The 25,373-nt window shown below is 41.5% G+C and overlaps 1 protein-coding gene across 4 annotated transcripts in view; it reads right to left on the reverse strand.

Annotated features, from left to right (window-relative positions):
• Positions 1 to 25,373, reverse strand: part of LOC133480146 (transcription factor HIVEP3) — a 53,600-nt gene that overhangs the window by 13,685 nt on the left and 14,542 nt on the right. For 3 of the 4 annotated variants that reach the window (XM_061777841.1, XM_061777838.1, XM_061777839.1), the window contains 2 exons: positions 8,319 to 8,364; positions 551 to 2,876 (listed from right to left, as the gene is read on the reverse strand). In XM_061777841.1, coding sequence (XP_061633825.1) covers positions 551 to 2,528 — 1,978 coding nt within the window. In that variant the 5' untranslated portion in view covers positions 2,529 to 2,876; positions 8,319 to 8,364. The remainder of the gene's footprint in view (positions 1 to 550; positions 2,877 to 8,318; positions 8,365 to 25,373) is intronic. The other variant, XM_061777840.1, reaches the window with a different exon arrangement.

Consider the following 25,373-nt stretch of genomic DNA (forward strand, 5'->3'; position numbering starts at 1 on the left):
GACAATGTTGCTTTAGCAACAGTGTATTCTATATCGCTGTCGTTGGGCCGAAACCTCCTATGTCTAGATTTGGTCAATTTCATATTTTTTCACAAATCGATACAACTGGTCGGTCCCCACGTGGGTATGCTATTTTTACAAACGACTGATCAATCTCAAGTGTTGAAAATGGCTTGCTGGCTTTGATGGTGCAATTTTAATGGCTCAACAAAGGTGAGGTTTTTTTTTTGCGTTTCCTGAAAAGTGATGATTTTGGAGCTACCTGGGTTCCGCCTGACGCCAACCATATACTATATATAATGACAATTCAGCTATAGTTAGTCAAAACCCAACTGTATTTTGCCACTGTGGGTGTTTTATATTGCACACTGAAAATATGCAGTCCAAAATAGGACTTAGTTTTTCATACATTTGACAATTTCTTCAGAGAACACGTTTTCTGGTTTATATGGTATCAATAGAGAACACTAGTTACGAGGAAGAAAGTGATATGGCTCTTACAGGATAATGTTTTACTTCAATCTGCTACCAAAGCAATATGCAAGCGAACCTGAGAGTGCCTGGCTGTCTTCTTGTGGACCTGCCGCCGGAATGATGACTGCAGAACTCCCTGACATGGGTCCAGACCCAGGACTTGGAAGATCCTCTTCTATGCTCTCCTCTTTCCTCCTCTTCCTCACAGCCATAGCCAGTGCTCTGAACTTATAGTGCATCATTTGAGGCCGATCCTCTCTGGAGGTTTTACGTGCATCCCCACTCTCCTGTTCCAGTGTTTGCTGCCCTATGCACACACCTTTGTGGGCCCTGTAGCTGTCACCATGCTGGAAGCATGCTCCACATACTTTGCATTCAAATGGTTTTAAAGTACTTTGTTGTTCTGGATATCTGGCTGTCTCAGTGCCAGTGGCTGAAGAGGAGGAGTTGGGGGGAGTCTCCTCCAACATAAGTTCAGCTCCCAAGGGAACCTCTATGGCAGGCTGTCGCCTCAGCATACGGTGGCCATGACCAATATTAATCTCAGTTGTAATGGCCTGCTGCTCATCAAACGACTGGCAGAGACGGTAGCCTCTGTTAGACCTGATTCCAGATGAAGAGGACTCTAACTGGCTGGTGGATGATGGCATTGAGCGGCTTCTGAGAAAGGGCACTGTTGACAATGCTGGAGTGACTTGTGATTCTGTCTCTGGATTCTGAAGTTGCCTTAAACCACTGGGACCAGGGGTTTCTGCCTTGGTATCAAACATGTGTGGGTCTTTGGTGGTAGTCGATTTGGTTGACTCAAGGCTACTTTTCCTTGACAGAGAAGAGCGCCTGGGCTTTACGCTGTCAATCTCACTGGTGTCTACTACTGCTTCATTGATGGTTATAAGCTTGGTAATGTGTTCTATTACTTGAGTTTTGGGTACAACAAAGGGAATACTCTTATCCTCTGTTCCAGAAAGTGAGGAAATGGGAGGCTGAGAATGCTGCGGATGTGGACTACGCTGCTGCCCTCCCAACCTTCCATATTTCCCAAGAATGATTTCTGCGTAGGTTTTGGCACTGGCACTAGGAGGACTAACCTGGGACAGGTCAGTGCTCCCTGACCCAGAAAAGTAACCAGACTCTGTGCTGCCTTTACTGCCAGGGCCAAGAGAAGAAGATGATGTTGAGAGGGACGAAGGAGGATCATTAGGTGAAGCCATTGGGCCACGTTTTCTTTCACTAAGCCTCAGTGCAAGCCGTTGCTTGACAGCCTGAGTATCTTCAGGTCTCTGACTCTCCTCTGATCCTCCTGGAAGCTCCTTACCACCTTTTTTCTGTCGGGCCAAGATCTCCTTAGATTTTTTGTGGTGGCCTGTCTCATCTTCGGACTCTGTGCTTTCTCCCTCAGTATGCTCCTCAACGTCTTCGCCAATACCACTGCCCTCTGGCCCACTCAAACTGGGCTCATCACGACTGGATGCAAGGCCTGCCTTAATGCGGTGGGCATGGGACTTTCGGTGTTTGTACAGGTTACTCTTTGTCTTGAAGGAAAAGCCACAGGGGGCACAAGGATAAGGTCTTTCTCCTGTATGGGAGCGAATGTGTTTCTGAAGAACACTTGGCTTGGCACATGGACGGCCGCAGTAAGTGCACACATATTTCCCTGGTTTTTGGGGTTTCTTCTCTCCTTTCCTTGGAGAGCTAACCCCTTCTTTTGTGTCTTGGCTTGACTGAGATGAAATCTTGTGGCCATGGTCAACCTGGGTGGAGGATGAAGACTGATGAGATGAGGTTGATGCGGCACCTGGAGAGAAAAAGCTGCCTCCTGAAGGACCTGGGGTTTCCGTATGCTGCCATGCTACTGCTTGCTGTTGTAACCGAAGAAGATCAGCACGTTTGGGTTGGCGGTTTTGCAGTCGACCCAAAGCTCTGTGAACTGGACGAGGATTAGAAGGCTGCTGGGGCTGTGGACAAGACCCAAAAGCGGATTCGGCTGTCACATGCTGCTGCTCTTGTCTTCCAGAGCGATCCCCATCAGCCGGATGGCTGGGCCCAGCCTCCATAGAGTGAGGAGGAAGCCTCACAGACACACACGCACGGGCTCTTGGAGTCTCATGGGGCTAACCACATGGCACCAGGGAGGTCATAGACAAGGGGTTCTGGACGGTGATTGAAAATCACACCAAAGTGCCTCTATCAGCGTGGGCCTGAAGTTATTCAAGAAGACCAAGTGAGGCATTGTTAAAACGTGCCCTGAAGCAGCACTGACGTAGGTAAACATAGATCATGTCTTGGTATACAGCTGCTCTTCTTCTGCCCAGCTGTAGCCATCCTAACAGCCCGTTCAATATCTTCTCTGCATCTCTGTTGCTGGTCCTTGATCGCATAGATGGGTGAACCGCTGAACAGTTCTAGAGCAAAACAGAAAAATAGACATGAGATTGCAAAATACACTACAAGGCTCTTTAACGGTTGCAAATAAAGGGTGAAGGGATGCAGCAATTATTAACTAGCCAAAGTTACATTTACAGAACGGTGTCTATTTATGTATATCCACACTTATTTATCGCTACATATTTCAAAAGAAAATAATTCCATCTGGGAACTTTATTAAGTGACCAATGAGTGGCATAGTCAGAACAGCCGGATCTACACATGAAACATCCACAGCAAAGGTATCAAATAGAGGTACCACAGTTTTAGGGCACATAGTCAAAATAAATGTTGGAATTACGGATTCCACTTATCTGATTTGGCCCTACTGTTGAAATATAAAAGTGGAGGGGGTTGTTTTCTTTTGGATCACTGAACTTAGCAAGTATGCTTGAGCTCTTGCTATTGATAGCCGCCAAAGTGTACTTTTCAAAACCTTTCCTGTATAACACGGATACAAGACGTAGTTGAGCAGCCAGTGCTTATGTGGAATCAAATCAAGGTGAGGCCTTGATGTAGAGATATGGGTACAAGGACTTTTTTTTTTCTTTTTTAGAAATATGTAATGTTAACCTCGTACCATCTACCATTTAAGTTTTACAGATATTATGGTATTTCACCCAATACAAATCCATTCTCAACTCTTCAGTGCACCACACTTTGATTAATACTTCGATCAAAAAAACACAAAAGTGAAGTTAAATAAGATGTAGTTGGCCAAAAGGTGGTTAAGACAGTTAACTGGATGTGTAGGTCACGGATGTGCATATATAACAGGAGGGAGAAGGAGGGAGACCACCTTTTTTTTCCTGTAATAAAATTAGAAAAGGGAGTAGTTGATCATAGTTTAAATTAATCATCATTCATATAGCTGTTGATGCAGCCGTTTAAACAGGCTGATCAGTTAGGGTTTTTAAGGTTAGGGCGAGCGTTGCTTCCATTATTCATGAAAGTCTAGTCTGCCGGCTCTGAGCGGGGGAAAGACACTGAGGGTTTTGCCAAAGAGATGAGGGAAAGGAATGCCCGAGTGGAGCCTCCATGATGCCAAAACATACATTTGCACACACACAAACAGCCTACATACAGTGAACAGTAAAACCCTCACAAGACCAGTTCCTACTTCCAGAATGCAACCCCTAAATTGATTGTGACAGCCAATCAGCTGCAGTGTCCTGAGGTGACCCCCAATTGCTGTTTAATGAGGGGAGGTGTACTTTGTCATCACATTTGTATAACAGAAATGTCCCAGTCTCTCTAAAAGACTGCATGCGCTGTTGGTAACAGGTGTAAAAGAGGTTGAAACCCGCAAATTTATCTTTATGTAGCGCTGATAGTTTTCACCTTGGAAAATTCAAGTGAGCGGAAATTGAAGTTTTAAGTAATCGAACTGGAAGTGTTAGTGGAAGACGCAAACAAACATATTACTGAATTACAGAAAATATATCTTTCACTCCGCTAATTTTGTTTTGTTTGATTTCCCTCGCTTAGGGTGCATGTGACTTGGATGTATTATGACCATCTATGTAACATAGTTGCAACATCACACCTGAAAAACTGATCTGATCAGCACCAATTGTGCTGAAGTGACGCAGACGCAAGGAAATGCAGAGTTTAAAGGATTTTTTTGTCATACGTGATATGGCATGACTCCTTCTTGTGACTAGCTCCAAGTCAGCCCTTGAATAATTCAGAAGCTCCAAACTTGCACTGCTTAATAGGCGATATGCCATCTTCATTTTGTTTACACGAGTCGGATAATTCCCCTCGCCGCCCCTCATTTTGGTTGTGCTACGCTGGCACTGCTATGTGTGTTGTTTGCACTTACCATCCAGACAAGGTATTTAAAGATGTAAAATCAGCCATTGCAATTCATTTCAGGTTTGATCAATCATGCCAAATTCATCTATTTTGCAAAATATTGTACATTTGGCAGGTACTATCCGGGGTGCACCTGGTTAGTAGATCAGCTTCCACATCTGTTTGCGCCGTTATTTCTCATCCAAAGCTTTAGTAAATCATGCCCTATATGTTTGGATGCACAATAAAATAAATGTTATGTCCAGTGGTGTCTCTTGTCTTCTTTCCGTTTTTGATCTCTTAATATGGTTGGGTATTCTTCTAAGGATGTTCCTATTCGAATTTGGAGAGAATCCACCCATTGACATGTAATAACACGACTTTATAAAAATGTACACCCCCCCCAAAAAATGTGTTTTGTACACTCGGCATTATTTTAATAAATACATGAATCATACCTTCTGCCGAATCGAATCCAATTTGGAATGTTCATATGTTTTGTTCATTCTTTTAGGCTCAGAAATTGAAATACCAAACCTCTTGATCTGATCCAGATTGCGCACACCAAAGCCCTTTTAATTCATATATTCAATCCATTCAAACTACTGTATTGCCCCCTGAGGAGTAACTGATTTCAAGCAGTCTACACATAAGAAAAACAGGAAATCACATTTACACATGTTCAGACACCGATGACATTGTCTGTGAAATCTCAGATCACGTGGTAATTTGTCATGCTTATGTGAAATTCTATTACAGTTTGTTGCCTGAATGAAATATTACCCCCTTCAGCTATTAAGTTTGTAGCGAGATTATAGCCTTCCGCTCACTGATTTGCAGGTGACAAATGTTTCAGCCTCTGCTTTGAATAATTGTTTAAAAATCACAGTATTTGTTATTTGTTAATCAACTCATTGATTGTTAAGAATGTAGTAGATTGTGTGCAATTGATTGTTGAACAATCGGGTCAAGTCAAAGTGGAGTGCACCACATGGCTGCAACCAGCAGAGGCGCTGTTGATTCAATCGTTTCAAATTCGTGATCTAAAGAGCAACATGACGTCAGCCATGCAAGCCTCTGCGACACCAAAACTCTTTTGGGAAGCATTATTCTTCTCAATACAGCAGTGGCATCGAAACAATAATTCAGAATTGCCATAGTTTGCGCTCATCCCATAAATAATAATAATGATTAATTAATCATGACTTGATCAAGGAAATGTAAGCAAATGCCCATCTCTTGTGATGAACATTTGGTCCCTCTGTGAGTAGGAGAGCGAATGAGTGAGCAATTTACAGAATGTGAGATTCAGGTATTCTGGGGAGCCCTGGCACACGAAAGAGCTCTTGTGTGTGTGCAAATGTGAACGCACACACACACACGCACACGCACGCAGTCATCGCTACGTCAAGTCCAGGCTTTCTACTTCTAGAGCTGCCTGTTCAAGAAAATAAACACTTAGCTCAGTGCACGTATATTTCCTCATCAATACCCACATGTAGTCACGCAGCTGGTAATGATGGATACCAATATGGGCTAACCAATAAATAAGGTTGCACCCTGAGGACAGCTAAAACTCTCTTAAGTGCTTTTTAAAAAGCTCTTGTCACCCCCTTCACCTCCCGAAACTCGCGCACACACACACGCACACACACACTCACACTCATGCCTCTTTCTCCCCGTTCTCTCTCACTGGTGCTAGCCTGGTGCTGGTTCCCATGGAAACAAACCTACTCTGAGCAATGGCAGATGGAGAGGGAGCTGGAGGTCTAAATTTATCTCCCAGCATCCTCTCTGACTACAAACACACACTGGGAGCAGGAAGTAGGAGGAGGGAGGAATGTGTGCCCTCTGCTTGAATTGACAAGCTGGCATGACCTTTGACATCAACGCTGTCTTTGAGTGACAGCCGGTTGATGCCAATGAAGAACAGTACGTATAGTACTGTCTGGACAAATGCCAAACCTTGAAGTTTTTAATCCGAGACAAGCCCCACATCCTTGTCAGTAAATCAAGAAAAGCATGTTTGGGTTGAAGAGAAATTTGAAAAGACGAAAGCAGATGTCAGATGTGAGCGTAAAGACTCGCACTCGCTCGGGGTTGCCACTTAAGTCACCAGGTCTCGGCGGACACCAGCTGGGGAAACACAACATACCGGAGCCCTCAGTCAGTCTCTGTACGCTCGGCACAGGATGCTTTGGGATCACAGAAGCATTAGAGAAGGATTTCCCAAGGCTTTGATGAGAGAGAAAGTTAAACTTTATGACACTGGTCACCTTTGCATGATTGTTTTTGTAAAAACACTGAAGGTTGACAAAATGCTACTTTGGTGACATTATTAAGTGTCAAACTATTACATATTTGAAATAAATTCTTAATATTAAATATGATTTATTTTTTAGTGTTCCTGTTTTTTTTAGTATTTCCTTTTTAATTTATACATAAGAACATTATAGTCTATCAACGGTAGACACTCAATGGATGTAAAAGACACCAATAATATTTCTTTTTTGAATGAAAATGACTCAGTGTTTTCCTCCACCCAAGAGAATATTAACCTCAACCTACACAAAGAAGCTGACTCATCTGTGCGAAATAAAACATTTGATAACAAGAATGGGGGGGGGGGGGGGGGGGGGACGTCAAAACACAAACTTCCACCCTAATAATACCAAATTTTGGGAGTTTTCTCTAATTTCTTAGTACAGTGTTTCCTAACATTTATTGAGCCAAGGCACGTTTTACATCAGGAAATCTAGTGGCACACTCATAAGTCACAAAAATTGGATACACAGGTTAATTATGTAACTTCTGCCTAATCTAGTCTAATGGAAGAGCATTTCATTGTTCCGCCTATCACTATACATCACTGGCATAGACAGATGAACAAAGATAAAAAAAAAATTTAAATAAATAACAATTTACATTTGCAGAACACCTCATCTCTAAAGAAACACTAAAGTGCCGCAAACACTGGTTGTGAGTCACTGGCCTTGTGGTTAGTGTAATATTGTAGATAAAAGAAAGTGAGCAGGAAACAGTCTGAATATTTTTCTACAACTGATGAGAAAATGGACAAGTGTTCAGTTTTGGTTGAGGCTATTGCCCTCCGGTCCTGTTGGTGGCAGTAATGTACTTTCCATATTGGTTTCCTAAACTAAAGCAAGATGTGAATGTCCACTATGATAAATGAAATGAAAAATTTAGCATGTGCATCAACATTTTATGGGCTCTACCTCGGTCAACATCACACTCCTCTGCTAAATTTCATGAAATTCAGTTAAATGGATGTCGTGTAATCCGGCGCGCACACATACACACACAAACAGAAACACAAACACAAATAAAAAACTTTCCATTTAGCAGAGGTAAAAAAAAAAAAAAAAAAAAAAGAAATTACCAAGAAATGTTACCAGTTTCCAACAGTTGCAATGCACTTAGGAAAATTTGTCATTTAACTTATCTGACAGGGAGTGATGAAGAAAAACAAGAAAAAGTCATGTGAGTCTGAGCACTCTAAGGAAGACAAAGATGGATTGAAATAAGACCGAGCGAAATGGGAGGGTGTCTCTGCAACAGACAGACAGACAGACAGGCAGACAGACAGACCGAGTTGCGATTACCTGACAGAGCAGTCTGGTCTTCCCCCTCAGAGACGCTTCACAGGCTCTGTGAGACAAGCATGGAGAGCCAGAGAGTGAGAGCGGATATGACTGCTTGAGTGGGTGTGCTGCCGAGAGAGGCAGAGAGGGTGGGGGTGAGGTAAAAACAGAGTGATGGAGAGAGGGGGGGAGATGGGAGGGGGGGGGGGGGGGACACACACCAAATGAATGTTTCCACTGTACTGTATAAACGTTAGGAGAGGAGGGGGAAAGGCGTGGTAGGAAATCGAGAGCGATTGATATTCTTACATATTCATAATCGTCATTATCGCTTCAAAACACTTTTTTTTTTTTTTTTTGGGTGGCATACCAGGAAAGTGAACCAAAAAGCACACCACGTTGACGACATGAATGTCTGTCGTTCTTTCTCAAACTTGCACAAACATTCAGTCGCCTGATGACAAAAAGCAGAGTTTCTAACAAACAATACGGTTCTGTTGTGTTCCGTACAGGACGCATCTGCTCCCATTTCCACTGTAAATGGATCCGAAATATGCAATCTGGTTTGCTGACATACGATTGGCTACACGAGTGGACAAGTGATCTTGAGCAAGTGAGCGTTACGTTTATACGCACTTAAGAAAACCAAACTTGATTTGATTGAATCCAGACTTTTAAAAGGACTGTAAACAACTCCACCTGACATTGTTTGACTCCTTCAAAGTGAGATGAACACACCCAGATTACGTTTGGAACCGACGTTCTGGGCCTGCTCCTGTCTCCGTGGTTGACCGTAACAACATTTAAAGCACAAGAGAAGAAGGCGAAATGTGTGCACTGCAAAAACTCAAATCCAACCAAGATTAAACACATCAAATCAAGGCAACATGCACTTGTTCTTTGTCAGCCATGATATTTTTTTCCTTAAAAGGCTGCTTTTGTTTTTTCTTGCTACAAGCATGCTTTCCCTTAAAAACCTTAAGTTTCTAATTTGTTATTGAGATTTTATTACAGGTAAATCTATCTTAAAATAAAATAACATAATTCATATTAACAATGGGAATACACTAGTTAAGTAGTTCAAGACATGGGCAGGTTTTTTTGAAGGCTAGCTATGGTACGTGTTTTAAGAATTTGGACAAGACATTTTTTTCTGTTCTTTGACAGATCATTTTGCGTAAATTAAGTAATATATTCCAATGTATTACTTTTTTTCTTGTTTTTAAGACCAGTTTTTTTGTGTGTGTGGAGAGCATCAATATTTTTAAAAAATTAGATACAAGGAAAACACATTTATAAAGTGTCTGAACATACATGAATCTTCCGTTTTAAACTGGGACATATGACTGAGTAAATCCGGATAGTCATGTATCAAATGTGCTTGTTTTAACAACATGTTTGTTCATTTCTTTAGTCCAATAAAAATTCAAAATTAACACTAGTCAACAAACGTCTTCATTACATCGCGTTACATACATACATACGTACGTACATACAGTACATGCAAATGTTTTTTTTTTAAATACATAATACATATTGTAGTATCTGTGTGTTAGACATGTGCCTTCATGAGGTGGGGCCTGGTGTGGTGGCATGTGACGTAGACGAAGTTTGAACGCAGGGTTGGCTCAAACTACGGCGAGTCTGCGTGAGTGTCTTGGCGTGAGCTGTGGCCGACAGCCGCTCCTGCATGAGTGTTTAAGTTTTATACTGTAACGGATCGGCGAACGTGGCTTTCCTTTTCCACATGCGAGGGCAATTACAGATTTCTGCCATATAGTAGGGCTTGCCGCAATAGACAAGTAGACGTGTTCCACATCAAAAAATCTGCAACGTAGCCGGGCCACGGTTGGTAGATATAGCAGGGGAACGCCGTCATTCGATTACAGAGGGGAGCGCTGCATGTTGTAAGCGGCAAGTTGTGTTCATGATGATGTCACACGATTGACATAGCTGACGCAGCCATCACCATCCCACATACACAAAGTCAGATCAAGGTTTCCTGTTGTGAAAAACAAGGCAACAATGGGCTACATCTTATCATATAAGTCGATGGTAAAAAAAAAAAAAATAATAATAATACAATTTAAAAAAAGGTCTGCGTGAGTGATGGACTACGCGTATGCCTGCATGTCTTATTTACGTACATCTTCCAGTTGCATCTGTAAATGTATTCCAAAGTGTCATCCATTCAAGCGAGCCCCCGCATTACGCAGCAGCGAGGCTGGGCCTATCAACTGCACAACACGGGAGAGAAAGCCAGCAAGCGAGAGAGAGAGAGAGAGAGAGAGAGAGAGAGAGAGAGAGAGAGAGAGAGAGAGAGAGAGAGAGAGAGAGAGAGAGAGAGGTGGGGGAACAGAAAGCGAGAATTGAGAATGAACGCAGCTCCTACTGTTCCGTAGAGCGTCGCCTCACTGGCAGAGTACAGGAAGTGTGACTCACACGCTCTAAAATAAACACACACACAGAGCGACGAGCCGCCACATTGAACGGGGCTTATCAGAATGGAAGTGGGAGGGAACGCAGAGGCGCACTACACAGGCCAGCAACACATGATCGCCTGGTGGGATGACGGGATGAGTCACAAGCTGCTTCAATATTGAGCTGCTTCATGACAGTTCTTTTGCATGCTTGCTCCATCAAAATATGTATTGCTCTACGTGACATTTTCTCTTGATCGTCCGCCCTTTTCTTTGGTTTCACGCTTTTGCTTCCTCTCATTTGGTCCGGCCGGAGTCAATAGGAGCGTTGTTTCGGCCCTCGTGCTGCCCCGATGCGATACTTGGCCGGACGAGGCATCGTATTGTATCGGAGTGAATGTCCTCATTGTCATCCTTTGCAGCAGCACACCTTCAATACAGTAGCCTCCAGTGAGGGACCTTCGCCCATCTGTCGTCGTACTGTCCCTTTGTCCGAGAACACGGGTATCAAACTTGTTTTCATTGCGGACCACGTCATCGTCATGGTTACCCTCAGGTGGCCCATTATAATGGTGAAACCACATTACTGTAGAATAATAGCTCGGGGTGTAAGGGTAGAAATCCCAGTTCGGTACGTATCTCGTTGTTAAGGTTACGGTTCGGTTGGCATTCGATACGGCAAAGGAACAAAATGCAAAATACACTTGACTTACAAGTTTAAATCATTCCGCCAATTAAGCTGGCAACTCAAACTAATCATATATCAAATCAATTTTCCCAATGGGAATGAATCTAAAGCCCATTAATCCGTTCCAGCCGCCCCCCCCCCAAAAAAAAAAAAAAACATCATTTTTATGTTACATGTTTTTATTAGAGGAAAATAGAATTTTTTTTTTTTTTTTTTTTTTTAAGAACACATAATTACAGAGACTGTAAAAAAAAATAAACTGGTTTTATAATGTGTAATTATTGTACCTACTATAGTTTTTGTGTTTTTGGATCTGTGCCTTTAAGATCCGCCACACTCTGCGCGATGCGGTCGAAACCGATTGGACTGGACCATTACAAAAAAAAGAGAGTTTCCGCGCACATTGAGCGAATGGCTATACGGATGCCCTGAAGAACAAGTCTGGATAGGCACATACAGTATATTGTACTTTATCACATTTATTAAACCATAAAAAGTTAGACTAATAGTTAAGGAAGAAGCAGGTTGCTGACGAGAGATGAGGTGGGACTATCAATTAGAGTGTGGACATTTTAAAAGAGGCTCGCTTCACTTCAATGCACCATTTCGGCCACCCGTGAAAATTGCACACTGTCTGAGAGTTCAGTCGGGTTCGGCCACATCGGTGTGCGGCAGCTTTAAGGGCCGTGGCCTAGCGGGGGACTTCAGGAGCTAGAGTTGGGTTGGGCCAACTAGGCCGGTTAGTTTGTGTGTAAGCGTCTGGGTACGAGATTTTGCCTACTGCAGCTCTTTGTGGGTATTCTCACGTTACTGTATATGTGTTTGACTCATTTACAGGTAGTCACACAAATGATATATTTTGGGACGTTTGTGCCATAAATTGCAGACACAGGCAGTATAATGTGCAAATATGGGAGGGCTCATAGAGGGGTGCCTCTGTTCGGTTCTGAGGGCAGATTATTTCAGATGTGCGGTATTCCAGTAAATTGACGTGCTGTGTCCATATTTAAAGATTATCCTATTTAAAGAGGGAGCCCACCCAGTGTACAAAAGCCACTGTGGCGCACTATTACTCAAACTGCTTGCATTTGGTAAATATCAGAGGAAGAAGAAGACATTTGTATATCAAGCAGCTTTTCATCATTCATCAATGTCAGGCTACTTTTACTTGAAGTTTTAAGTCTTGGCGTTTTTAAAAGTTTGATGACAAAGCTGTCAACATGTTTCCCTGAAAAACAGTGAAAAACGCTGTAATCTGCATGCCGGGCCAATAGCTGACAGTGAGACTGTAAAGAAACACTACACTCATGTGTGCCACCTATTCTTGGACAAAACCATCTTTTGAAAAACCTTCATCATGCTATACAGTATTTGAATGAAGACTTTGGTAAGATTATATGATGTACGCCGCGCATGCCTCAACTAAAAACATAGCACATGTCCTCGCTTTTTCACAAACAAACGTTCTTACCATATCATATCATATCTGCTGCCCTTTTCAAGAACTTCAGCTTTGATACCTATTTTCAAAATTTTCATTTTCAGGCTCCACAATGTTGTTGTCATACGAAAAACAAAAAAAAAACTTTCAGTTAAAAATGCGAAGTGGAATTTATCCTACATCCATCATGAGAGAGCTTTTCCTGTTGAAGTACGGTGAATAAAAGCTCTAATCGTTCACAATGTCAAAAAATTGTTAAAAATCTGTGTCAACCTTTGCAGTACTTTTGAAAGTATGTTGCGCTATGGACACATTGTGGCCACAAATAAGAGGTACTCATTATAGTACAGGTACACTCAAAAATGTTACAGTTTTAATTGTGACATGACAGAAAACCCACCTAAACCTCCAAATCCCCCTAAATCTTTGTGCAAGGTTTTAATATTTGAGCTTTTCTATTCCACCATCAGAATCACATATGATAGCCAAGCATACAAAGTAAGTTGCCATTAATGAACAAGGGAATGCTGCTTGAAGGTGTGATGACATAGCTAGAAAAGTCACATTTGGTGGTCCCATTCAGAGAAAAGTATTAACAACTGCGGTTGGTACCCCAAGAAAAAGTCGTACAGTGGAACAAGCATATCATACATCAGTCGTAACATTCAGTTTTGCCTGAAAATTAAGTAAAATAAATCATCAGTGGTTAAAATACATGCATGAGTGTACAAGTAGCATATCCAAACCAAACAGAGGTCGATCAACGTCCCAGAACAGACTGTGTTATGAGAACGGAAACCCAAACACGATATACTGCACCAGATTGGAGATGTAGTGTTTGGTGGGGCTTGAGAGAAGAAGCCTTACACATGCAACCAAGCTGCCAGATAATGGAGCGGAGCCGAGTCCTCTTTTGTTAATGCAGATCGATTTTTGTGTCCTCAGCAGATGTGATACCTGATATTGCAAAACATTGAGAGCGTAACTACCCTCTGTTTTACTATTTCAGTCGCTTCTACCCATTTACAGTACATGATGATTTCAAACTGCGCCTCTTTACTGATACACTGAAGGAAAAGCAGTACTTCCTTGACTTGCAAACATAATGGAAATAAATCCTGCTCTCCTATAGAAAAGTCCTTGATTGTTATATCAAAACAATTCGAGCAACGTCATCTTGGAATGATGACGAAACCCTAAATGAGACGATTTAAAAAGAGATTTGTCATAAACTGTCCTGACTGCGCCCACAAGTCTCACTGATGGAAGTGAATGTGAAGCTTAAAAGAGCAACGTCTCCCACACAGTTCACTGTGGCCGACAGTCGGCTGTTTTAAATTCATTCTCTCAGTCATGGTGGTGATAATGAAGGTATGCCTTTATATAATACAAAAAGAAGATAAAATAAACTCTTGCCACCTATTAGGTGAAACTAGATACCTTCTGACACTCAATTGTTTCAGGTGGTTGGGGTCATGCAGATTACCTCTGTTGGAAGTTCTTGACTGGTTTGTTTCTGTCAGTGTTTATGTGTGCGTAAAAAGAACACATTACATTGGGCAACAGGAATTGTTTGATTGTGAAAAGTCCAATTCCAAAGAAGATAAGATGAGATACTTTCCAGTCTTGTTTATTAGTCTGCTGGCAAACAGTTTGTAAAGTGCATTACTGAGTCACTGCAGAACAATTTTACAAAACAACTTGGCCATCTGCTATGATTGCAGTTGTTTCCTGCTCTATTTCACTTGTTTACAATAGTATTAGAGTTGGACATAATACATTTTTTGTTAAGTTTACAGTAGATTGTGTGGAAAATTCAGGCAAAATGGAGTGCACTACATGACAGAGGCGCTGTCGAGTCATTCTCAACTACTTTGCTGTCTAAAGATATGGAGGAACATGACTTTAGCTATTAAAAGTTGAGTTACATCCATGTAGGTTTCCCCTACGGAAACTCCTCCGGGCAGACTATTCTGCTCAAAGAAATGCTAGAATGGAAGCAAGACGACAGAAGATTCAACGAAAGATTCTCCCATCCCGTTAAAAATAATGTTGTTTTTTTCGTATTTAGTTATTATTGAATTACACTAGCTGCTTCTGTTAGAGGAGGGATTCTGTGACGATCTGGCATTACAGTTTGGTCTTGGCAGAGGTCTGCGTTCTACTCCGTACTATTCAAGTTCAACAATGAAAACAAGTGATTTGAAATACATGACTTTTTCCTCAGCGCGACTTCCTCTTTTGTGCAGCTGTGCAAAGGTACAGGAGGAAACACGTGCACTGCCGCAGCACTTTGGATGACCCCGCCGCATTGCCTTATCTAACCCGCGACCACGTTAATTAGTCCTGTCAAGTCAGGGTTGCCGGTGCTTTTAGCGGCGCCCACACAAACACAGACGCAGGAAAGCGTCAACAGGTGGAAGCTTGGCCGAGCTACGTTCAAACACGTGGGCCAGGCCACAGAATGTATCAACACTACCCCCGCCCTGGCCGGAGGAGGAGGAGGAGGGGCTCCCCTTCTGATTTCCTCAAGGCCAAGTCCGCCCGAGTAATGGCTTACCCTCTGTTACAAACCACTCCATTCAGCCTACATGTCAGTTTACAGTTTACTCTCACGTCGCCTACGTTTGCCCCCACTGGCCTTTCTGCTCGACAGGACACCGCACATAAGCTCTGTGCACATATACCGACACTGTGGGCAAAACCTAATGTGGAGGTGCGTGGTAATATTTGAGACTTGGAAAGCATGCTTGAAAATAACAGGATGGGTGAAAATACTGCATGGGATCAGAAAACAGTGACAGCTCTCCTGTCTTCAGTACTAACAAACTGTATTTCTCATGCTCACGGTTGGGCAAAAATGTTTTTTTTTTTTTTATTATTATTTTCTCCTAAATAAGCAATAATCGTATTTTTTTTTACAATAAATTGATTTCCAATTCACTGATGCGATCATATATTTTTTTGGTCTATAGTAATATTTTAATGGTCAATAAAATACATAGCAACTTCAGTTTTAAAAAGCGAAGGTGACTCGTGTCGCAGAGGGGCCACACGGTTCTTATTTTTAAACAAATGAGATGTTAACCATTGGTGTTTGCAAAATTAAACAATATGACAGGTGCAATAGGTGGGTGAAATGTGAGCGAAGCCATAAAATGCCTCAATATTGACCCATGTCATGTGTGAATGACATTTTTAACTTTGATAACATATGGTTTGATGTCATATGGAGAGGCTGCAGTTTTACAGTTTTGAATTCCTCTAATTTGCGGGGTATCCGGCCGGTCTTTCTTCTCTGAACAAGCGTCTCTGAATAAGTGTCACAAAAATGCCACATAAAGCCTAAGAAAAAATAAATCAATCACAGAATTAATTCCCTGATGCTCACTGAAGTGTGTTCTCATGCAATATGACCACATGCCACATCTATGAATTATATGACCTCAGGGGTGTTCGACTAGGTATCAAACTCAAGGCCTGGGGGCCAGATCCGGCCCCTCGTATCAATTTATGTCTTCACTTCTAATGTTATTGTAAGCATTTTGATACCTTTTTTTTTTTTTTTTTTTTCAAATTGAACATTATAAATGGGAATAACTAATGGTGTTGTGGTACATTCGCTTAACTCCAGTGAATTTTAAATGTGCTCTATAAATACATTTGGATTGAATTGGAACAAAATAACTGAACCACCAATTTTCCGTGATTTCTGTTTTCAAAATCCTTATTCCTTCATTTATTGTGAATATATAATAATATGATGAGACAATTACGCATTTATATGTCATAACAGCCCTTTCAGAGAAACTATAACTACAATGTAGTCTGTGACAAAAATGAGTTTGACTAGAGAGACTGCGTTCCAAAATACCTCGCCCTCTCAGATTAACGATCAATCCGCTGAAGGATGGATGAGACCGAACATGTAAAAGCATCCTGCTAATCTTTACAGTAACGACAGAGTACCAAACAAATCACACTGTAAAAACAAGGTGCAGCTGGATTACGATCATGATTGGTATCTGCTGCTTGGTAACTGGGGTAAACAAAATAAAATCCACCGAACAGCAAGTTTTTTTTAGCTGACTTAAAATAGTCACATATAAAATAACAGCACAGATTCGTGGCTTTTAATTTTATTTCGGACATGACCCACTCTAGTGCTAACCAACTGGCCCACTTTTGGGTTACTAGACAGGCAGAAATAAACCGCTGGGTGTGCCCATTGGTGGGAGCCGCAGACGACACGCCGCTTGAGACGACAGCACCGTTTTGAAAACACACGCAGCCACAATCCCATTGTGCAAAAACATGAATGACACAATAATCAGACATTGTCAAAACCTCCGGGGACGGTAATCGAGCCAGCAGGCCCCGAGGGCCGAATAACCTCAGTTAGGGGAATTAGCGGTACATTCCTGCAGCTGTGGTCACAACATAAAGACACGGTGAGGAGATACCCGACTCCCCTCCCACCACTCGTCCAGCTATCAACGCTCCCTGTGGGCACACCCCCTCTGAACAGCAGCATCATCCCACCTCCCAGTTCCATCTGATCATTTCTAAGCAAAGATCTCCTTAAAATAGGGATGGCGTTCAAAGACGCAAAGTGCAAGAATGCAGTGGGAAGACAAGTGAGGACAATAGAGAATGTGAAACAGTGCATTGATGTCGTATAGGTGGCGAGGGTTATTGATTTCCTGTTCCACTTTGCCCGGCCGGCTATGGATGCTTTATGTCTGTGAAATGCACCGTCACCAGCGTTACTGTAAGGACACACGCACACACATATACAATCATTGCATCTGAGCAATTGGTTATTTGATAGTCCAGCAGTCGCATTGTTCACGCTGGGAAGCAATTTGCTTCCTCCTCACACATCCCAAGATGAGGTAAACTGACCTCCATACAGCAGAGAGACCAAATGATCAAGAGAGAACAAAAAATACCTTCTCATTTAACACTACCTGATCATTTTCAATGAGTTAATCTCACTTCATCTCTGCCAGGTAAAAAGCCAAATTCAGTTCACTTCAAAAGAATTGGTGTTAACTTCCTTGACAAGGTTTATCCTGACAATATAATTAGCAATTGAATCCAAATGTGGCTGAAATGTAGCTTGTTAATGTAATCACATGAGCTAGAGGGAAATTAAGTCAGCAGACTTTTTTTCTGGTCAGCAGAATTTGTCTGGTAAATCCAACGTGAAGTTTGGGAAACATTAATTTGGCTCACTGTACTGCTATATGAACTATCTAAGGCCAAGTCAGCAAGGTCCTTTATAGATAATAAAGTGATGCAACTATGTAAATCAAACTGTTTTTGAGTCACGCCTAAATTTGGACATATATGGCCACAAACACAATAGCAATGGACGGTAATTACACTCATCCATCACCGCTGACTCCCGGTTAGGTCCCGCATTGCATTCAAAATCCTGCTCCTCACCTACAGATCTCTCCATGCACTTGCCCCTCCAGTTCCTGTCAGACCTCCTCCAGATCTCAGTCGCAGGGCACATCTCAAAGTATCACAAAGTATCACTATGTCATGATTCGACATTAAAACAACATGCCTCCAAATTATTTCGATGGTACATTGACTTGTCATTAGAACAATAGCATCTCTGTCATTTCCATGACAACAACAGTTGACCTGTTTGAGTGTTCGATAATAATGGTGAACCAGCCAGGAGACCCATTATCTATGGCAAACACAGCAATTATTTAATAATTATTATTTCGAGACATAATCTTACAATATAGAACACACTACAGTTTCATTAGGGTGTCCTCTTTAGCTTTACAAAAATCACATTTACCAAAGTACATTCCCAACTGTAGGAAAACCCCATGAGGAAAATACTACTCATTCATTTTTTTTTTTTTTTTTTGCTACTTTAAAAAAAAACTTAATTTCTGAGTATCCTGCAAATAATGTGCTGCTATAGGAAGGGAAAATGCAGTGGAAATAACCCCAACAAAGTGACTGAGGTACAGTAAAAAGCAAGCTTGCAAATGTTTGCACTTGAGAAGTGAGCCAAGACTCACAGAGAACACTATCTGGATGTTACAGCTCCTAAAGTTTGACACATATATTAATATATGAACACTTACACTGATACCAAGCAGAAACACAAATAGTCCAATATACAGTACAAGCAAATAAACTCACTTTTACCTGCCAGCAGTTTTAACTTTGCTCATTGTGGTCTGGCAAATGTTAACATCTTGCCATTAAATCACATGCTGTTTATGGAAAGAGTACATGTCAATAAAGCCGGAATCTAGAACAAACAGTGCAAGCAAAAATATTTCCTGGAAGCCCATTGCCATTATGTACATTAAAATGTGATCACGCAAATGGAAGATCTGTGCGAGTACGTTTACATGACCTAGTAAAAACGGAAAACATTCATGTACAGAGATAACATTGTCAAAATGGTCCCCATTCTTACGAACCTGAAATGTGCATGCCAGGCCAGTGGTTGGCGGGCACCGAGTGTTTGCCCTGCTGGTGTATTGAACACCTTTCGTTTGTATATGTCATTGCTGTCCAATTTCATATTTTGTTTTGTTTTTACCAGGAACAACAACAAAAAATGCAGCAAAATATTTCATAAAAATAAACGTAACAAAACCATAATTGCGTGTTGTAAGTGTATGTTTAACGTTTTCAAAGGTGAAAGTGATCTTGTCTGGAATGTCTGTGTTCAAATGAGTACATGCTATAACTGAACATAAAATGGTTAACATTGATTTACGATCTGTTTATGCTTCTCTCAGCTTGTAATGAAGTGCAGAAAGATACTGTAATCCGACATGCTTCCACAAAGCACACGTCTTCAAGCTTTGCATTGCATTTTCACATTGAAAAAAAAATTTAAACTCAGGTCAAACCACGAATAGCGAAAATCTGTGGGTAATTAATAATAATAATAATTATTATTATTACGATTAATTATCCACAGATTTAAAAAAATAATAATAATAATAATGCCCATTGTAATTGCATTTGAAAAACAAAAATATATATACATATAGATTTTTTTTTTTTTGGCAGGGGGGTAAGTGGGGCTACACCATCAGTAAGCATGTTGAAGGGGTTAAAAAAAGAAAATTGAAAAAAAATCAAAAGAAAAGAAAAACAATAAGATAAGTGAATCTATGGGTGCCAAACTGTGAGTATGCAGGGGTCCGCTGTACTTGTATCAGTCTTGCTTCAGCAAAACATACATTTATCGTAAATCATCTGCTCAAAAAATTATATCCAATACAAAGTTTGAACAGTACAAGAAGAGAATCTCATGATGTTAAAAATGCATCGATGCGACACATAGTATTTGCACCGTAAATATATACTTAGCTGTAGAGTTTTATTTTGTTTTGTTTTGATTTCTTTTTTCCAAACTCAGAGAGCCTTGTGGTCCACCATTGTTGTTTTGGGTTCACATGCGCCAACACAAAACACTTAACATCCCGTACAAGCATTTTCAGTACTTTTCCAAACTCTGGTGTTGTGGAACAACAGCTCTTATCCATTTTCATTTCAAAAACTGACATAAGTGGCATAAAGACGGAAATGTTTTAGAAAACACCAAGAATACAATTTTCATCATCATCAAAAAACATCTTTCTTTTAGATCCAGCCATCCCATATCAACATAAAACTAGAAATTACCAATGAGTCACTCTTTGATCGTTAACTTTCCCATCTCGGAAATATGATACAAGAGTCCACTATTGGCCGGCACGGTGGTCGTCTGGTTAGCACATCTTTGTCACAGTTCTGGTGACCGGGGTTCAAATCCTGGGCACGCCTGTGTGGAGTTTGCATGTTCTCCCCGTGCCTGGGTGGGTTTTCTCCGAGCACTCCGGTTTCCTCCCACATTCCAAAAACATGCATGGCAGGTTAATTGAAGACTCTAAATTGCTCGTAGGTGTGAATGTGAGTGCGAATGGTTGTTTGTTTCTCTGTGCCCTGCGATTGGCTGGCGACCGGTTCAGGATGTACCCCGCCTCCCGCCCAAAGATAGCTGGGATAGGCTCCAGCAGCCCGCGACCCTAGTCAGGATAAGCTGTAAAGAAAATGGATGGATGGATGGATGGATGAAGTCCATTATTGATATGGCGTCACTATCTATAGTTTATTGTGAGAAAAAGGATTTACTGTAAATCTCAAATGATCATTCAGACATGAGGGAATTGTGTCACTTGTGTTAACTTGAATGCAAAGCTTAGTCACACTTGATGGTATGAAGTACTAATGTGTGACCGGCCGATCTCTTTTCCTCTGTAAGGAAAACCTCATCGAATAATTATTAAATATTTCCTACAGTACGTCACCGAAAACCTAACAAAACACACTGAAGTCATTTGGAAGCAGCCGCGGCTGAAAATGACTGACAGTCAAAGTGGGAATACTTAAAAGATGACTGGTGTTGGATGCATAAATAGCTGCCCTCCTCTTTGAATTCCAATGTTGCTTCAGAGGAGAGGCACATTGGTGAATAGTCATAAAGGCATGTTTGACAACACCATCTCGACTGTAGAGATGACGGCGCTGAAACCAATGCAACACAATGCACACTGTGGGAAAAAAAACACACACACACACACTCTGAGGATAATCATATCACACTGTTGTTGCACAGAAAAGCAATAAAGTGTGAATTACAAAGGTTGGCGGGAGGAAACATTATCCAGAGATATTTTCAGCATAGAAAAGTGCAGTTTCTGAAAACTAGGGCTGCACTTCAGGAGGAACCTGCCCTCTCGCTTGTCTCATAAATTCCTACCCAGATCGGCACATCTACGTCTAAGGAAGAAAATGCGACAATGTAACTGCAATTTCCGGATCAAACAGAACCCCAAACTCAATCACCACCAAACTATTTGTCAATTTTCTACAGTATATAAAGTAGCATCTTCTTTGTAGGGTTACGGGAAGCCTGCACCAGTTGACCTACCCCCTTTGCCACTGAATTACATCTACTCGGCTCTACTGCCTTTTAGTACTACCAAGGTACATTTTTACTATTTTTAGTACAGTGAACCCCCCACCTATTCGCAGTTCACTCTTCATAAATTCACCTATTAGATTTGTTTTGTTTGTTTGTTCATGGAACTTATCCTCAACTATTCACATTTTTGATGCTTTTTCTATTACACCCTATGATGCCATAAAATGGCGCTAAAACTCTGCCTAATAGGAAAGTAGCAATTAGAGTCAAGGAAGTCTGTTGAAGTGATACAATTTGACTGTTCTAACATCAAGTGGTATTTTGGTGGTATTCATTCTTTTTCTTCTTCTTCTTCTTTCAATACACGCACACACTTCCAGTGCATTTTGTCCCAAATCAAATCATGTGTAAGCCATTTATTTTTAAGGTTAATGTTGTAAAAGGAGATTCAAATCATATTAAAGTGTTTTGTGATCAGAGTTTGAGGTATATTTACGGTTGAAACTATGTAATTATTAACATTTCGCGGTAGGGATTGGTCTCTATCCTCTGTCAAAAGCGGGGTTTTACTGGATCTGCCTATCCAATCCCGCATAGGTGACATAAGCAACTGCTGGTTGCCAATTGCTGCTGCATACACCAAAATCTCCTCTAGTCCTTTTTCTAGCTGTCCGTCTCCTCTCGATTAAGTTTGTCTCCTTCCCAGCAGTCACATGCCAAGAAGAAAATACAGGAGAATCTTGTGTTGTTGTTTGTTAGCGTGTCTTCATTTCGACTGATACATTCAATGTTGCATGGTTTTCGCAGTACCCCGTGGCTACTGAGAAAGTGAAAAACCGACTGCCTCTAACCAAGACAAATAGAGTTGCAACAGACAAATATTTCATTCAATGAACCTACCATAAATGTTGTTGCACTAGCGAAGCCGTATAAACCAAACACACAACCAGAGTGGGAAAAAACACGCAAACGCTACATAGAATGACTTGAGGTGACAAAGACTCCAACCCGAGGCCCTCTTGCTGTAAGGCACAGTTGCAACCACTGGCGCAACAGCTCTCCTTACATTTCTCCTCACTCTGTACTGACTGCTAGAAACACTTTAAAATTCTAACGGAAAACTGGGCAACTTTCTCACATTCTTCCAATGAAGATTGATTCGGACACCCCAACCCGGTGGCTCTCTACAGACCCCTGGTTGAGAAACACTGCCACAACCCATCTCTTTTAACACACAAGCTTTCACTGGTATTTCTCTTCTTCACCCTCTTCTGTGTAATTTAGGCACTCCTGCAGTAATGGACACCTACTCAGTGGCCGTGAGCGGCAAACCAGCCCTGCTGCTTCAGCTGGTGTATTCTTCAAGAATGCCCATTAGCTACACAGATAGCACCTAGTTAGGAATCTGTTTGGCAGAAACCGAACCCGAGAGCACAAGGCGGAGAGGAGTCAAGGGAGCTGAACCCTCCACTGCTGGCCACCTGCTAACACTCAAGCAGCTCCTAATTTGTCTGAGGATACTTTAGTCCCAGTCAAATTCATCCAAAGATAAACCAGAACGTCTTTACTTCTCATCTATGGCGAACGGCCAGGGCAAACGTTTCCTCAGAGTACAAACATGGCACCAGCACAAATGATGAATATTCAAACTCTGCAGTGACCTAGCTGGGGTCGCTCCTCGTTGTTGCTGACGGTGCAAAACTCTGGGACAACCTGGATGCAAAAAACAGGGCTGCTGACTGCTGGTTGTTGTATATAATTGAAAACACCTTAGATCGAAGTACAGTTTCCTTTAGCATTCTTTGTCCTTTTCCCAGAAAAGGACAAAGCCCACTTTCACAATGTAATTCAATGTTTTTACATGAAGCCCTACTTTTGAAAGATTAAGTTAAATTTTTTATTATTGTTTAATGTCGTTAACTTTGTTACACAAGGATCATACGTATAAAGGAGATCCCAAGACAGATGGATTCATCAATCTTTCACCGCTTATCCTGTCCAGGATCACAGGTGAGCTGGATCCTATCCCAACTGACTTTGGGCAAGAAGAATTGTACACGCTAGATTGGTTGCCAGCCATTCAGAATCAGAATCAGAATATTCTTTATTTGTCCCTTAAAGGGAAATTGGTTTTGAAGCAGGAGCACAGAGATGACAAGGTACACAATGTTCGTAGAAATATACAGACAAACATTCACACTCACATTCAGACATACGGGCAATTTGGAATCTTCAATTAACCTAAGGTGCATGCTTTAGGAATGTGGGAAGAAACCAGAAGGCCAGAGCTGAGATTCGAGCCCAGAACAGTCAACTGTGAGGCAGACCTGATAGTCACGTTTCCAAAGTACCCCACTTCAATATTGATTTTAGAGGCAAAGACGAAAAGTTCCCTCTTTGTGAATGAAAAGAATGACTTGCGCTGGACAAAAGTACAACAATATAACAATCAATACAGGCACAGCCCAGTGAACAATGTTAGGCGAGCAGCTGAACACGAGCTCCAAAGGTACCAAATTTGCCCAATTAGGTAGAACATTTTAATTAGTTGCACCCTTTCTTGGCTGCTTCCAAACAGTGAAATCGATTATTTCCCAATTTGTTCAAGACATAGGCTAGCAATTAAACAACATAACATCATCTCTACAAAATCTTTGACCAATCAAATTCCACGTGATCAACCAAGTTAATTTATAACACCTAACGCATGTTTAAATAAAGTCAGTGCAGAAGATGTACACAGGCTTATGGATATGTTGGAGTCAGCCTCAACTGTTTGCCCACATTGACTCTCTAGACACCCACTCACCTAGAATCTCTCCCACCTCATCCATTCTCGCTCTCCAAACAGTGATGAAAACTGACTTCGATGTCCCACAGCCAAGGATAAACACATAGTCCTATGACGGGCACCACATGCTTTTCTTCCCCCCATCATCTGTTTATTTTCTCAATTACACAATGGGTGAGTCTGTGTCAGCAACTCTGGGGTTTTGCTCTGGAAAAAGGGAGGAGGAAGAGGACGAGGAGGACGGGGTGGAGGGGCAATATTGTGTCTCCATGCCACTGAGAGACGCCTCTGTAATCATCTTGGTCGATGGGGCAATATATGGGCGACAAGTTGACTATTCACAGAGACTCATGCTCGGAAGGAACTGCACCTGATTCATCTTCAGAGGTTATTCCACCAGGAGATTGTGACCAATGTGACAGAGGATTATTCACTGATGTTGTAGTGATTCACTGCTGCATGCTGCTGTCTAACTCTGATTATGAGAACAAACTTGTGACAGTTACACATGCGTTAATATGAGTGGCCCTTTGTTCGGCTGTTGAACTAACAATTTCCAGGCATTGCAAGACAATGGGTATGAAATCTCACAAATCTATTTTGAAACAGCGTAAAACACAGACACAAAAAATACTACTGGGATCCTTAGAGGCGGCAGTTAGGTGGAGTCGGTAATATGATGCAATATTGAAAGCAAAACTGAAAACGTTTTACAGAGGTGGCCCCCAAAAATTATTTAGTATGGATTACAGTTTTATCTGAACCAAAGAG

The sequence above is a fragment of the Phyllopteryx taeniolatus genome, chromosome 6 (genome assembly GCF_024500385.1).
Source record: "Phyllopteryx taeniolatus isolate TA_2022b chromosome 6, UOR_Ptae_1.2, whole genome shotgun sequence".
NCBI classification, from domain to species: Eukaryota; Metazoa; Chordata; class Actinopteri; order Syngnathiformes; family Syngnathidae; genus Phyllopteryx; species Phyllopteryx taeniolatus.